This window comes from Cetorhinus maximus, chromosome 2, assembly GCF_964194155.1.
Source record: "Cetorhinus maximus chromosome 2, sCetMax3.hap1.1, whole genome shotgun sequence".
NCBI classification, from domain to species: Eukaryota; Metazoa; Chordata; class Chondrichthyes; order Lamniformes; family Cetorhinidae; genus Cetorhinus; species Cetorhinus maximus.
In genome coordinates this window covers 222766580-222781248 of record NC_135880.1, presented here as the reverse complement: position 1 = coordinate 222781248, position 14669 = coordinate 222766580, and the positions used below count along the sequence as shown (strand labels likewise).

Genomic DNA, 14669 nt, shown 5'->3' with positions numbered 1-14669 from the left:
TAAAACAGATGACTGGCTATTTATTTCATTGCTTTGTGGGATCTTGCTGTACATAAATTGGCTGCCATGTTTCCTCCGTTACAACAGTCAAAACACATCAGAAGCACTCAGTGCCTTGGCAAGAACGCCCCTGCTCTTTGAGATCATGCCATGGGATCTTTAACAGCCTCAGCCTCTGGAGTGGGACTTCAACCTAGACCTCCTGACAGCTTCCTTTAGGCCTCCTGGTTGCAGTCTTCCAGTCTAAAAGCAAGGCCATGAAAGTTTACCTCAGAACGCAGGAGCTGGTTTGAAATCCACACAGGTTGTCATGGGAGGCACCTGACCCATTGATGTTCGTTCTGATTGGTGTGTGTCACGTGACCTTGAAGGAACGGCCGGGAGCCGCGAAGGAGTTTATGTGTTTTGACAGGTTGAAAGTGGGAAGGGAGGAAGGCAGGGCCCCCGTGGGGAGTGTACGTGCGAGAAGCTCTCTTCCAATTTTTGAAACAAAAATCTCCTCGCCATCAAATGGACGTGGAAATTCAGAAAGAACCTGAAACTGGGCTTGCAGATGGATCAGTGCGTAAGTGCCTTCTGTGGACTATTAGTTCTTGGAGTGACAAGAAAAGCTTTTCAGTTAACTCTCGCACTGCTGAACAATAAGGGCCAAAGTTTGTACTCAAGTTAATTGCTCCTTGTATTGAGAATAATGATTTATTGGCAGTGCAAACAGTCTCCCGGGGTGGGGTTATCAGTAACCGTACGCAGGAGGGTGCAGGGAAGTTTTATTATTTAAGATCGAGGAATCCAGGTGAAGGTCCAAGACCTGTTGTGCAGGACAGCAGCAAGGGTGGGAGAATAGAGTAGGAGAGAGAGAGAGAGAGAGAACGCACCAGGTGAATCAGGGAGTAGGCCTTTCTGATGGTAGTCTTGGGTTATAAAAGCCAGCAGTTCATAAGGATAATGGAAGACTGAGTGAGGTGAGGAGTCCCACAGTTTCAAAGTCCTTAACATGAATAAATTAGATAACAAATTAAATCCGTCCCTAACAGCACTGTAGGTGCACCTAAACCCACATGGGCTGGAGCGGTTCAAGAAGGCAGCTCACCACCACTTTATCAAGGGCAGATAGGGATCGGCAACAAATGCTGGCCCAGCCAGTGACACTCACATCCCGAGAAAGAATAAAAGAAAAGGGAGTGAAACATTGAGGTTTGATTTGAAAACAGTGAGAGTAAGGAAATCAGGAAGCTGGTGTTGGTGAGTGTGAGAGAGCTCGTGGTGAAAAACAAGAGGAACATTTTGACAGAATGAGAGAGAGAGAGGTCAGAGGGAACGAGTAAGGTCAAGGCCAGATTTTTCCACATATCTAGCCTGGAATTGGAAAGAGAGGGAGAGGCACTGGAAGAGTGTCTCGAGACATGACAGCAAGAATTGATTTCAATAAGCAGTCGAGCATTGGCCCCATCCTGTGTCCTTCATATTGTCCACCATTAAACACCCAGCTCCAATTGTCCAGACAGAAATGTCCGGAAACCCACACTACGTTCTCCTTGTAGAGGAATTGTCTTGGAATATACTGCTATTTGGTGATAAATATTTGAAGTGTTGTGTTGAAGCAGAGCTGAGGTATTTGAACAGTAAGGTGTGCAACAGGATTCAGAATCCTGGATCCTGTACCTCTACCACAGGGACTGCAGGGGTTTAAGAAGCTTCTTCACCAGCACCTGCTCAGGGGCAATTAGGGATGAGCAATAAATGCTGCCCTTGCCAGCGATGCTCACATCCCAGGAGAGAATTTTTAAAATTCAAGTGCATGGAGCTGCTGCTGCTTTTACTGCTGGAGATCATCCAGTTACATCCGGCGTATGGCACAGAAACAGGCCATTCAGCCCAACCAGCCTGTGCCTGCAATTATGCTTCAAATGAGCCTCCTTTTACCATACAACATCTCACCCTATCAGCATACCCTTCTATTCCTTTCTCCCTCGTGTGTTTATCCAGCTTCTCCTTGAATATATCTCTGCTATTCACTTTAACCACTCCATGTGATAACGATTTAATTTGACTATTCCAGTGCCCTCTAGGCTAGCCTCCAATCTTCCACCGCCCATAAACTTGAGTTCAACCAAAATTCTGCTGACCACCTCCTAACTCACACCAAGTCCTGTTTACCCATCATCCCTGTGGTCACTAACCTACATTGGCTCCCAGTTTGGCGATGCCTCAGTTTTAATATTCTCGTCTTTGCGTTCAGTTCCCTCTGTGGCCTTGCCTCCTCCGTGATCTCTCTCTGTGCTCCTCCAACTCAGGCCTACTTCACATCACCTATTTCCTCCACTCGACCACTAGTGGCCGTGCCTTCAGCTGCCAGCGTTAATAAGTTCCCTAAACTCCTCTGCCTCTCCACCTCTCTCTCCTCCTTTAAAACCCTCCTTAAGACCTGCCTCACAAGCCTGTCCTAATATCTCGTTAGGTGGGTCGGTGTAAAGCTTCGTTTGGTAATGCTCCTGGGAAGTGCCTCGGTAGAGGCGCTATATAAATGCAAGTTGCTGTTGTTGTTGTTCAGTGGCTGTCTCGCTCAGAAAATATTCATCAGGTTGCCAAAACAAGAGAAAGAGAACAAGGAATTCAGAAATAAATCTTCATAACATCTGGACCACTATTCATTCAGCCCTCTGTACAGCTGAGCGGTGATCAGTAAATGCCTGTGATGCAGAAAATGCGAATTGAATGCAACTGATACTGTTCCCCTGGTGAAACATCTCCTTTCGGTACAGTCCGTTCCCAAACAAGTCAAGCTGTTGACTTACCAGTACGACTGTGACTGTACTACTCCCTGTGGTAGCAAGTTCCACATTCACACCACACTCCTGGGTAAACCACTTTCTCTGGAATTTATTAGTGACTGCCCTTTATTTATGTCGCCTAAATCTGGCCTCTCGCGCAACCATAATAAGACCATAAGACGTAGGAGCAGGAGTAGAACATTCGGCCCATCGAGTCTGCTCCGCCGTTCAGTGAGATCATGGCTGATCTGATAATCCTCAACTCCACTTTCCTGCCTTTTTCCCATAACCCTCGATTCCCTTGCTGATTGAAAAAATCTGTCTATCTCAGCCTTGAAAATACTTAACAACCCAGCCTATACAGCCCTTTGCGGTAAAGAATTCCACAGATTGACTACCCTTTGAGAGAATAAATTCCTCCTCATCTCTGAGATTATGCCCTCTGGTCCTAGACTCTCCCACAAGGGGAAACAACCTCTCAGCATCTACCTGTCAAACCCCCTAAGAATCTTATATGTTTCAATAAGGTCGCCTCTCATTCTTCTAAACTCCAATGAATACAGGCCCAACCTACTTAATCTCTCCTCATAAGAAAATCCCTCCATACCCGGGATCAACCTAGTGAACCTTCTTTGTGTCTACCCTATAAAACCTTTTCCTAATTTTGAAGACCTCTATCAGGTCACCCCTCAGTCTCATGCCAATCTTATGCCACCTTTAGGTTCTTCAGACAGAAAGAAAATGATGAATCGTGACTTTTAAATAATTGCACAGGACTAACTTGCACAATTGATTTTTTTTCTCTCCAGTGATGGTGGTTAGGGGTTTGATTCCATTGCTTCAATGTCCAGGTGCTTTCTGTTGATCACTCTGCAATAGGAAGAGGGCATTGGTCTGAGATCTTCGAGGATTCAGGATGGTATTTAAGCAGCAAGTTGCAGACTCACCCTCACATAGGATCAGGAGGGAGGCCATTCAGCCCCTTGAGCCTGCTCTGCCATTCAATTAGATCATGGCTGATCTGTGACCTAACTCCATATATCCAATTTTGCTCCATATTCCTTTCTGCCTTTGGTTAACAAAAATCTATCAAGCTCAGATTTAAAATGAACAAATGATCTTGCGTCAATTGCTGTTTATCGAAAAGAGTTCCAAACTCCGATCACCCTTTGCAATTAGAAATGTTTCCTAATTTCACCCCTGAAAGGTCTGGCTCTAATTTTTAGACTACGCCCCCTAGTCTTAGACTCCCCAACCGAAGGGCAGAATGTTATGAAAATGTGGCGAGCCGTTCAAAAGCCCACTGACTTCAGCGGGACTGTAACATCTCGCCAGTGTAAAGTTCCGCCATTACTGTAAGGGTATCTGGCAGAGCAAGGGTTAATGAGGGACTGGGAAACAATACCACCCCACAGTGTGATATAAAGAAACACGCAACCTGAGACTAAGGTCAGTTGTGGACTGTGTGTGGAGACCTGTGTAGAAGCAAGCGTGGGGTTAGTTCACAGCTTGGGCTATACCTTTTATATCTGTACATAGTTATGTGTTACCAATAAACACTTAATATTCAACCATACAAGACTCAGAACCTCTTTGTGAGACCCACTGAACATACAACACCAACCAGCGGGAAATAGTTTATTTTGATCTACTCTTTCTGTTCCCCTTTATGTCTTGAAAACCACGATCCAATCACCCTTTAACTTTCTAAATTCCAGGGAATATGACTGTCGTTTGCGTAATCTCTCCTTGAAATTTAACCCTTAGAGTCCAGCTACGATTCTGATAAATCGCCACAGCACTTCCTCTGAGGCTAATATATCCTTCCTATGGTGTGGTTCTAACAGTGCAGCACTCCCTCAGCACTGCAGTTGTTGAAGGAAAAATGGGAGATCTCTCCCCCCAGCTCTCCATCAACAATCAGCTTCCCAGTGTTCTGGCAAATATCTATCCCTCAACTAACATCACTAAAAAACAGATAAACTGGTCATTATTACGTTGCTGTTTTTGGGAGCTTGTTGTGCACTGGCTGTTTCCTCTTGTGGACAAATCGAGAATCCAGGGGGCGCAGTTTAAAAATAAAGGGTCTCCCTTTTAAGACAGAGATAAGGGAGGAATTTCTCTCTTAGGCAGCTGTCAGTGTTTGAAATGCTCTACCTCAGAGAAGAGTGGAGGCTGCACGGAGTATATTCAGGGCTGAGTTAGACAGGTTTTTGATCAACAGGGAGTTAAGGATTTTTGGGAGCAGCCAGGAGAGTGGAAATGAGGTCACAATCAGACCAGCCATGAACTAATCGAACGGCGGAGCAGACTTGATGGACTGAATGGCCTACTCCTGCCCCTATTTCTTATGATCTTATATAGCCCCTTTCATATCCTCTGCCCCTGCCATCAAAAGCCTTCTAATCACCACCCATTTGGTCACCTCTCTGGCACTCAGAGTGCCGCACGCTCAGATTGTAAAGCAACTTTGGGGATATTTTTTTCTCTAAAGAGAGGAGCAGGATGATGTGTAAATGACATATCTCAGCACTTCAGGTCTTTATTTCTGACCCTCAGGAGCGACAGCGCCTTGAAACCATCCTGAACCTGTGTGCGGAGTACACGAAAACTGACACCTCCACTGCACCGGATATAGGGAAGGTGAACCAGGACAATGAGCAGCTCCACATTGACGAGCAGAGGTTTTACCCCAGCACAGCAGACCCTGCCCCCACCACAGCCAGCAGAGGGACCTCGATGGAGAGGACCGGCGGGGGGAAAGGGTTCAGGGAACCTGCTCTCTCACAGCCTGCTGACCCCAGCATTCAGAAATCACGGGAGGCTCTGGAGAGGTCGGATGAGGACAACCTGAAGGAAGAGTGCAGCAGCACAGAGAGCACTCATCATGAGGTAGGACGGTGTGAACCGGACCTTACACTCGGTACAGAGAAGATAGAAACTTTCTCTGGAGCAATTTTAGCTTTTTCCCAATGGGTGTGACACTTAGTCATGTGTGCTTTTAAAAAGTGTTCAGGAATGAGTTGCTTTCCATATCTGGGGATCAGCCAGCAGCATAACATGGAATAAAAACAGAAAATTCTGGAAATACTCAGCAGGTCAGGCAGCACCTGTGCAGAGGGCAATAGCGAGTTCCTATTTCAGATTAGACGGTGGCATAGTGATAACGTCACTGGGCTAATAGCCTTGAGGCTCTGGGGAACATGGATTCAAATCCTACCATGGCAGGTGGCTAATTTAATTAATTTTTTAAAAATCTGCATCTGAAAGCTAGTCTCAGTAATAGTGACCCCCTATTGTCGTAAAAACCCATCTGGCTCACTGCTGTCCTTTAAGAAAGGAAATCTGCCATCCTTACCTGGTCTGGCCTACACGTGTCTGCAGACACACAGCGTTGTAGTTTATTCTTAACTGCTCTCTGAATTGGCTGAGCAAGCCACTCAGTTGTGGTAATTGGGGATGGGGAACAAATGTTGGCCTTGGCAGCGATGCCCACATCCCATAAAAAATTTTTTTAAAAAAAGATCAATGAACTTTCATTTCAACTGGATAAGTTATAGTAACAGGTTTTAAGCAAGTACAGAGGCAGGGAAAGGGGCAGGGGGTAGGGTAAAAGGGGAGGTGGGAGATAGGATGGAAGGCAAAACAGATTAAATGATAAAAGGGATGATGGCGCAGAACCAAAACAGTGTCTAAGAGAGATGAAAATTCCAAAAGGAGAATCAAAAGAGGTTATGATCTGAAATTGTTGAACTCAGTGTTGAGTTCAGAAGCCTGTAAAGTGCTAAATGGAAAAGATGAGGTGCTGTCCCTCAAACTTCTGTTGAGCTTCATTGGAACAGTGTAGGAGACAGTAGCCAGAGTAGGGTCGGGGTGGAGAAACAGGCGAACTGAAAGCTCAGTGCTGGTAACCAGAGGACACAGATTTAAGGTTATTGGCAGAAAAAAACAGAGACGACACGAGGAAACCTTTTTTTACACAGCCAGTTGTTGTGTGATCTGGAACGTGCTGCCTGAAAGCGGATTCTAAAGGAACTTTCAAAAGGAAATTCGATAGACGCTTGAAGGGAAAATATTTTCAGGGTGTTATGGAGAAAGCAGGGGAGTGGGACTAATTGGGTAGAATCTTTCCAAGTGCTAGCACAAGCCGTGATGGGCCGAATGGCCCCCCTTTTTGGGCCCTATGACACTATAGGGTGCAGATATCCAGATCCTAGACCTGTCTCAATTTTTCTATTTTCTTTTTTCTCTCATCCATTCTTATGTTTTCGTTCTAAACAGCATGAAGATTCAACGAGTGCTCCATCAGTCCAGCAGGTAGCCTACCTGGAGGAGGAGAGGGTCAGAGTGCTCACATCAGTGGATGAACTCAAACAGAGAATCAAAGAGCTTGACCAGCAACTTGAGGAATCCAGTCGTGAGGTAGGTTTTCACCCTATTTTAACCATCTCAGTCTTTTCCTTTACTCATGTCTGATATGCATTGGCTGTGGAATTTCCCCGTAATCAGCTGTCGGCGATTTTTAAACACTCCAGTCTCGTAGCTTTGCCAACTCTGGGCATATTCCCAGAGATTTCATCACATGACCTTCCAAACTTGATCCGTCCCATCCCCCACACTCCCGTCGCTGGTTCATCCTCCAGGTGCACTGCTTCCCCGTGGCCAATCAAAAAGCAAACAGACTCGTTGGGCGGTATTTAAATGAGGCGATGGGAGTTTTGCCTGCCCGCTGGGGAGCTCACAGGAGTCCCATGTTGCCTCCTTTGCCTAAGGTCCTCCAGAATGAAGTGCCAAACCAGACACTTTACTGGACAGCAGCAGGGCTCCCCCCAAGATTGAGGACCCTTGGGGCGGAAACCGCGCTTGCCAATCGGGGGGCCGGCAGCTTTCCCTTGCCGGCAGCGCCAGCGGGAGCAGTGGCAGCTGCCGGTATTGCACCCAGAGAGAGAGGCCTAGGGCCGCTGAGGGGACCCAGGCCACGGGTGAGTGAAGGCAGGAAGGGGGGTTGGGGGTGGGGTCGCGGGAGAGGGGAGCCGGCAGCAAGGGTAGGGGTTTGGGCCACATCCCTTCCCAATGCTGGGTCTCTCAATCAGACACTGAGTAACTTCAAACCAGGGACCCCTGCCCAGCTCCCCTGAAGCCTACAAGGGTTTGCTTGTTATGCTTCCTGCATGGCAAGTTCCCCGCCCACTGCTGGTTTAGCACCAGCAGCAGTGGGTTGAGGCCCTTAAATGGACATTAGTTGCCCACTTAAGGACCTCAGTTGACAGTTCCTGCCACAGACTTAATCAGGCAGAGGCGGGAAAGTGGTGGAGTCCCTGCCCAGTACCCTCCCACCCGATTAAATGCCCTCCCTTCAAACACACCTTGGGGTGGGCTTAAAATCTGCCCATTGTTACCCTACTGGAGTTATCCTGGACCATCCTTGGGAAGTTTTAAGGCGCTATATAAATGCAAGTCCTTGTTAGTGAAACGCCCTTCTCTCCCGCATCTCAGGTATTTTCACAACTAAAAATGAAAATGTTTCAACCAAGTGAAAAGGAAACACGGTTTTGTTTAATGTTCCACTGATTTTCCTCCCGGGCTTTATTTGCAGCAGGTGGGCCTGGAGATTAATCTTTCATTGTTGGAGACTCCAGGACCTCCTGGAGGGTTGACCAGCCTACATTCTCAGGTTTGGGGCCTCTCTGACAATTGAAATAAACTTTATAATGGTACATGAGCTGGGTCAGTATATACCTCTCAACCTTCATTCACCTTGTTGTTAGTGGGATCTTGCTGTGCACAAATTTGGTTGCTGCGTTTCCTGTAGTGACTACACTTGGGGGGGTGGAAAAAAGCACTGCACTGGCTGTAAGGCACTTCAGGACCTCCTGAGGTTGTGGTGGGCACTATATAAATGCAAGCAATGTACTTGTGAGCAACACGGATTGTGATTCCTTCAATGTTCCCTGCAGGCAGAGATGGAGCGGGCCCTCCTCCAGGGAGAGCGGGAGTCTGAAATTGCTCAAATCCGGCAAGAGCAGGAGATCATTGAGCAGTTGGAGGAGAAACTTTTGGAGCTGGAGAGTAACATCCAGAGAGAAAAGGACAAGGTACAGCTAATCCTAGCTCAGGTCTCTCTCTCTCTCTCTCTCTAAACTACTATCACTCATTTCTTCAAGAGGAAATGGGGAGCTTATCTGATGTGAGCTCCCTCCCCTTGAGGAGAGACATTCTTATTCAGCTTTTAAAATGAATTTGGGTCAACAACAAGCACTGGAGCACCCATGTGGCTATGAAGTCTGCTTGATTTGGTGAGATGACGTTGGTCATTCCTTCAGCTGCTCCGCTTCTATTGCAGATCAATATGGGGGTGAAGTCCTGGCCACAGTATTTGCCCGCCCCAGTGGCAGTGTGGGTTGGAGGCAGGCGCTTGTGATTTTAGCAACCCCCGACTTCCCGGCACTAACGCTGTATAACAAAAGGAGCTGTGAGAAAATGACCGGTGTAAACTTGTATGTGCGGACCAGGCTTTAGCAGGGACTCTTTGGTGTCGATGCGGTTTGCCTCATTAAGACCTGGGCTTGAGAGCCATCCCCGTAACCCAGTGGTGTAAGATAGGTATTGCCTTGTGCTTGTGGTCTCCTGTGCAGAAGTCTCCCCCACTCCCGTGTGTGAAAAGCTGCGGTGAGTGCCAGTGTTAGACCCACCTGTAGTACTTTAACATGGCAGTGGACTGCAATGGGGCCTGCAGAGCTTGGACACAGCTGCTGTTTAAGGTTTGGCCATTGGTTGCATCATCCTTGAACTTAAAGGAGACGGGGGGAAATGGTTAGTGGTCATTATCCAGTGACTGGTGCATGGGAGAAGCAGGGCCCTGCTTCGAACAGCCCAGCAGTCAAGTAACCTGTCCACGTTCACCATTCTGGCTCACACAGGTTAAATGGCCACTCAGGTGATGCATTGGAACCCAATGCAGTGGGAATGGAGCAAAATACAAATCAGCGCCTTCGGAGAGTAGGGAATGATTTCTTAGCCGAGGAATTAAGGATACCTGGGATACCATGAACAGCTCTGGTCTCCAGGGGATACAGAGGCACTGGAGAAGGTGCAAAGAGGATTGACTAGGATGATATCCAAACAGAGAGGTTATAACTATCTGGAAAGATTGAACAAGCTCGGGGGGAGGGGTGGGGTGGGGAGGAGGAGGAGGAGGAGGGTAGGGGGGGATCTTTTCTCTAGAAACAAGAAGGCTGAGGTGATGACCCGACTGGGGTCTTTCAGGCTATGGAAAAGTTTGCTTGGGTAGTCATAGAGATGTTTCCACTCGCAGGCAAGTCCATAACCAGGAGCCATAAATATAGGACAGGGACAAATAAACCCGGTAGGGAATTCAGGAGAAACTCCTTCACCGACAGTGGTTAGAATATGGAACTCACTACCACAGGATATGTCTGAGGTGAATAGTATAGATGTGTTTATGGGGAAGCCTCGATCAGCACATGAAAGGAACAAGAACAGAAAGACATGCTGATAGGATTAAATGAAGTAGGGTGGGAGGAGGCTCACGGGGAGCGTAAACTCCAGCATGAACCAGTTGGGCCGAATGGCCTGTTTCTGTGCTGTAAGTTCATTGTAACTCAACGATCTCTCACAGTACGAGCAGCAGCAAGTCTCTACATTTGCATCTTGTTGCACATCTTGCTGTTGAAATACCTCGGCTTTGTTTAAACGTGTCCAGAGACAGTGACAAAAGACAGTTTGGCAAGTAGTCCTGAGTCATAGTAACCACTCAGCCCCAGGCACGGAGCAACAGAGGTGTTCAAACAGAGGGAACTGACACTGATTTGGCAAGTGAGACTGTAACCATTCTGTGATTCTGCTCTATTAAATAAGGGATAAAAACAGAAACTGCTGGAAACACTCAACAGGTCAGACAGCATCAGTGGAGACAGAAACAGAGGTAACATTTCATAGCAATGGGCGGAGATGAAGAGATAAGTTCAGAAGCAGGGAAATGGGGAGATTGCGTGGATTATGGGTGGAAAGATAGAAGGGTTGGGATGGAGGGAAGGGGAGATTAAATGACAAAAAGGGTGACAGTGCAGGAGGTGTTAATTGGACAAGGGGAGAAATAGAAGATGATCCCAGAGGAGGTGGAAAAGGCAACAATAAACTATCACCATCATCTACTGTCTGAGAAAACGGGAATGGTGGTAATGATATTGAGACTGGAAAGTTATAAAGTGCCTAATCGAAAGCTGAGTTGCTGTTTCCCAAGTCTGCATTGAACTTTATTGGAATAACATAGGAAACCAAGGACAGAGAGAAACATAAAAAGAATTTATGGTGCAGAAGTAGGTTGTTCGTCCCATCGTATCTGTGCTGGTGAAGAAAGAGTCATCCAGCCAAATCCATCTTTTCTACTCTTAGTGTATAACCCTTTAGGTTACAGTCCCTCAAGTTGTGCTACTGACCAGGTCTGGAAGAACATCCATTGGTAGAAAGTGTGTTCTCTTGAAAGGAGGTGGACTAATTAAAAGTAAATCAGGAATTTCAGGGATGGTCTGAAGACTCTTTCCCCATTGCCAGTACCCAAGAGTGTTCATGTTAAATTCCTATATAGCTCTATTTAATTTTTATTCATTCACAGCGTGTGGGAGTGACTGACAAGGCCCAGCATTTATTGCCCATTCCTAATTGCCCTTGAGAAGGTGGTGGCAAGGTGTCTTCTCAAATACAACTGAGTGGCTTGTGAGGCCATTACGAGGGTAATTACAAGTTGACCACGTTGCTGTGGATCTGGAGTCACATGTAGGCCAGACCGGATAAGCATAGAGGACTTTCTTCCCTAAAAGACATCAGAGAACCAGATGGGTTTTCACAACAATCCACTGGTTTCATGGTCACCCTTACTGGTGCTTGCTTTTATTCCAGATTTATTTAATGAGTTGAATTTAGTTTCCCTGGCTACTGTGATGGGAATTTGAACTTAAGTCATTTGAACTCGTGTCTCCATATGGTTAGTCCAGGCCCTGGGATTGACAACCCAGCAGCATAACCACGATGCTATCATATGTCCTATTCTGTTAACACAATGGGCTGAATTCCCATGGGCTTCGGGACCAATTGGATCCTGTAACTGGCAGCAAGACCACCGGCGTAATCTTCTGGCCGCCTAATTGCCGCCTCCGCGTTTGGCAACCTGATAAGGGCGTCCAGCAGACTCTCGATGCTGCCGATCTGTTCGGGGGCGGGGGAGGTGCCGCAGCACTGGAGGCTCAGGGACCCCACAGGGAGGCAGGTCGGAGACCGCGAGGGCCCCTCAACATTGAGCTGCCCTCTGAAAAACGGAAAATTCAGCAAAATTAACCTGCGGCCACAGCCGTCGAGTTGCTCTAGTGGAGGGGGAGCCCAGTCACTGAGGGCCCAGCGGCCACGGTCCATGGTCCTTACAGCCCAGGCTGTGATGCTTTGCAGGATCCTCCTCTGGCCCCCTTCCACGGCCTACCACCCGGAGGCCACCGGCCTTCCAGCTACAGGCTGCAGCCACATCAGGGGGAGCAATCCTTTCGGGAAAGGCAAGTCATCAATTTCAAACCATTAATCAGTCATTTAGAACAATATTAACAGTAGTTTTACAATTTAACTGTGGGTCCATAAGTTCCCCAGGCTTCCTGGAACTCGAAAGCAAGGCGAGACTATTATATCAATTGAGGGGGCTGAAGCGATGACACGGAAATATGCCAATAAATATTGACACCTCACAACTGCTTTCTTGCCTGCTTGTGTGAAAGGCTTTGGGCTCAATCATCCGAGGACTGGCAATCACAATCGGATTGCCACTATGCTCCTATTATTTTTACCATGCAAAAGTCCCTGCATTTCCCCAGCCCACCATTTCCGCGACATAAAGCAGTCCTGCAAACAGCCAAGCATCCCTTTGAGAAGCCCCCATTGCTTTTCTGAATATCTGATTTGGTGTTTTGATTTTGAGTCCTTTGAAGATGCACCCTGAGAGAGAATGACTTCCTCTGAAGAGTCATCGTCTTCCTGGACCATGTTTAGTGGGAAGCCCGAATGCCCTTTATTGTAGGTTCGTAAGCATCAGAAGAATGGAAATCTTGAATTCCTTTGGACTCATCTCTAGCGAAGGGACCTGTCCGCCATCTGGGAAAACCTTCATTGGCATTTTAATTGGCCTAATTGATTGCTTGCTGCTCTCCACAACCCCACCCCGAATCTGCTCCTCTGCAAGTAGGTCAGAGCCAGGAATGTGGCAGCAGCACATCCCACCAACTGGTAATGGGAAATTGCTGTGATACCCATCACCAAATTCACCTTGCCTCTCTGGCAAAACCCAGCCCAGTTAAGATGGAGGAGGCAGGAGCTTCACATCAACTTAATTAACCGATACCCTAAAATAGCCAAAGAAGGAATTAAAACCTCGACTTAAAAACATAAACTACTGACAAAAGGTTGAGTGAGTTGGAGGTATTAATTAATAGGGATTTGTCAGTAATCAAGTGTCGTGACAGGAAGTGAATTGTAAATTGGGGTGTAACAGGGTGACGTGTGGATTGACATCACTATGTCAGGCAATGAGTTGGGGGGAGGCAGAGTTATGACAGGAGTTTACCGTCCACTTTACAGCAAACAGCTTTCTTAAGCGAGAGTTCCCCATGAACTACAGAAAGACAGAACTACAGCAAAGTCTCCTGATATAAGCAGGATTATTTCTCCAGAATAATGCAGTGACTGGAGGATAGTTGCATACATACATACTCTCAGGGGTCGATTCCAGAAGTCACTCCAGGCATGATCGATGGGGAGAATTACTCAATTGTCTCCATTCTGCCGGAGGATAGTGATGTCATTGCAGGAAGTTGTGACAGGGGCCGATTTGTGTTGGGTATCCTTTCTGTGTGTAATATTACAAAGCAAAGGCTGCAATGGCTCACTCAGTAACTTGCCATTCTGTGTAGCGAGGGCTAGACAGATTGCAAAGGCCTCAGCATCTACGTTCTCAGGAATGGATACGAAACTGACTCAGTGACAGGAAACAAAGGGTAATGGTTGATGAGTGTTTTTGCGACTGGAAGGCTGTTTCCAGTGGGGTTCCATAGGGCTCAGTAGTAAGCCCCCTGCTTTTTGTGGTACATGTTAATAATTTGGCTTAATAATAGGGGGCGTGATCAAGATGTTCGCAGACGACACAAAAATTGGCCAAATGGTTGATAGCAAGGAGGGTCGCTGTGGACTGCAGGAAGGTATCAATGGGCTGGTCGGGTGGGCAGAAAAATGGCAAATGGAACATGTGCCCGGAGGAGTGTGAGGTGATGCATTCGGGGAGGTTAAACAAGACAACGGATTACACTATAAATGGGAGAATACTGAGAGGTGTGGAGGGAGTGAGGGACTTTGGAGCGAATGTCCACAGATCCCTGAAGGTCGAAGGGCAGGTCGATAAGGTGGTTAAGAAGGCAAATGGAATCCTTTACTTTATTAACCGAGGCATAGAATATAAGAGCAGGAAGGTTATGCTGGAACTATATAAAACGCTAGTTAGACCACAATTTGAGTACTGTGTGCAGTTCTAGTCATCTCATTACAGAGGGGATTCACAAGGATGTTGCCAGGACCGGAAAATTGCAGCAATGAGGAAAGATTGGATAGGCTAATAAGTAGCCATGTGGATCACAGGTGTGTAGCAGCGGCCTCATAAGCGTTGAGTTAGGGAGAGAAAGAATCAGCCATGTTTCCCATTCCTTGGCCACCAGCTAGTGATTCCTGATGGAGAGGCGTGTGTGTGCGTGCGTGTGTGTGTGCGTGCGTGTGTGTGTCCATTTGTCTGTGTCTTTGTGTGTGTGTGTGTGTGTGTGTGTGTGTGTGAACGTGTGCGTGGGGCAGGATTGG

General features: G+C 47.1%; 1 protein-coding gene and 1 long non-coding RNA gene across 7 annotated transcripts in view; both read left to right on the top strand.

The window, feature by feature from the left end:
- Positions 1 to 14669, top strand: part of LOC144671358 (uncharacterized) — a 399896-nt gene that overhangs the window by 237581 nt on the left and 147646 nt on the right. The gene's annotated exons all lie outside the window — the stretch shown is intronic.
- phldb1b (pleckstrin homology-like domain, family B, member 1b) overlaps positions 1 to 14669 on the top strand; it is a 220419-nt gene that overhangs the window by 119369 nt on the left and 86381 nt on the right. For all 6 annotated transcript variants that reach the window (XM_078533068.1, XM_078533070.1, XM_078533067.1 and 3 more), the window contains 3 exons: positions 5331 to 5663; positions 7053 to 7193; positions 8729 to 8866. In XM_078533068.1, coding sequence (XP_078389194.1) covers positions 5331 to 5663; positions 7053 to 7193; positions 8729 to 8866 — 612 coding nt within the window. The remainder of the gene's footprint in view (positions 1 to 5330; positions 5664 to 7052; positions 7194 to 8728; positions 8867 to 14669) is intronic.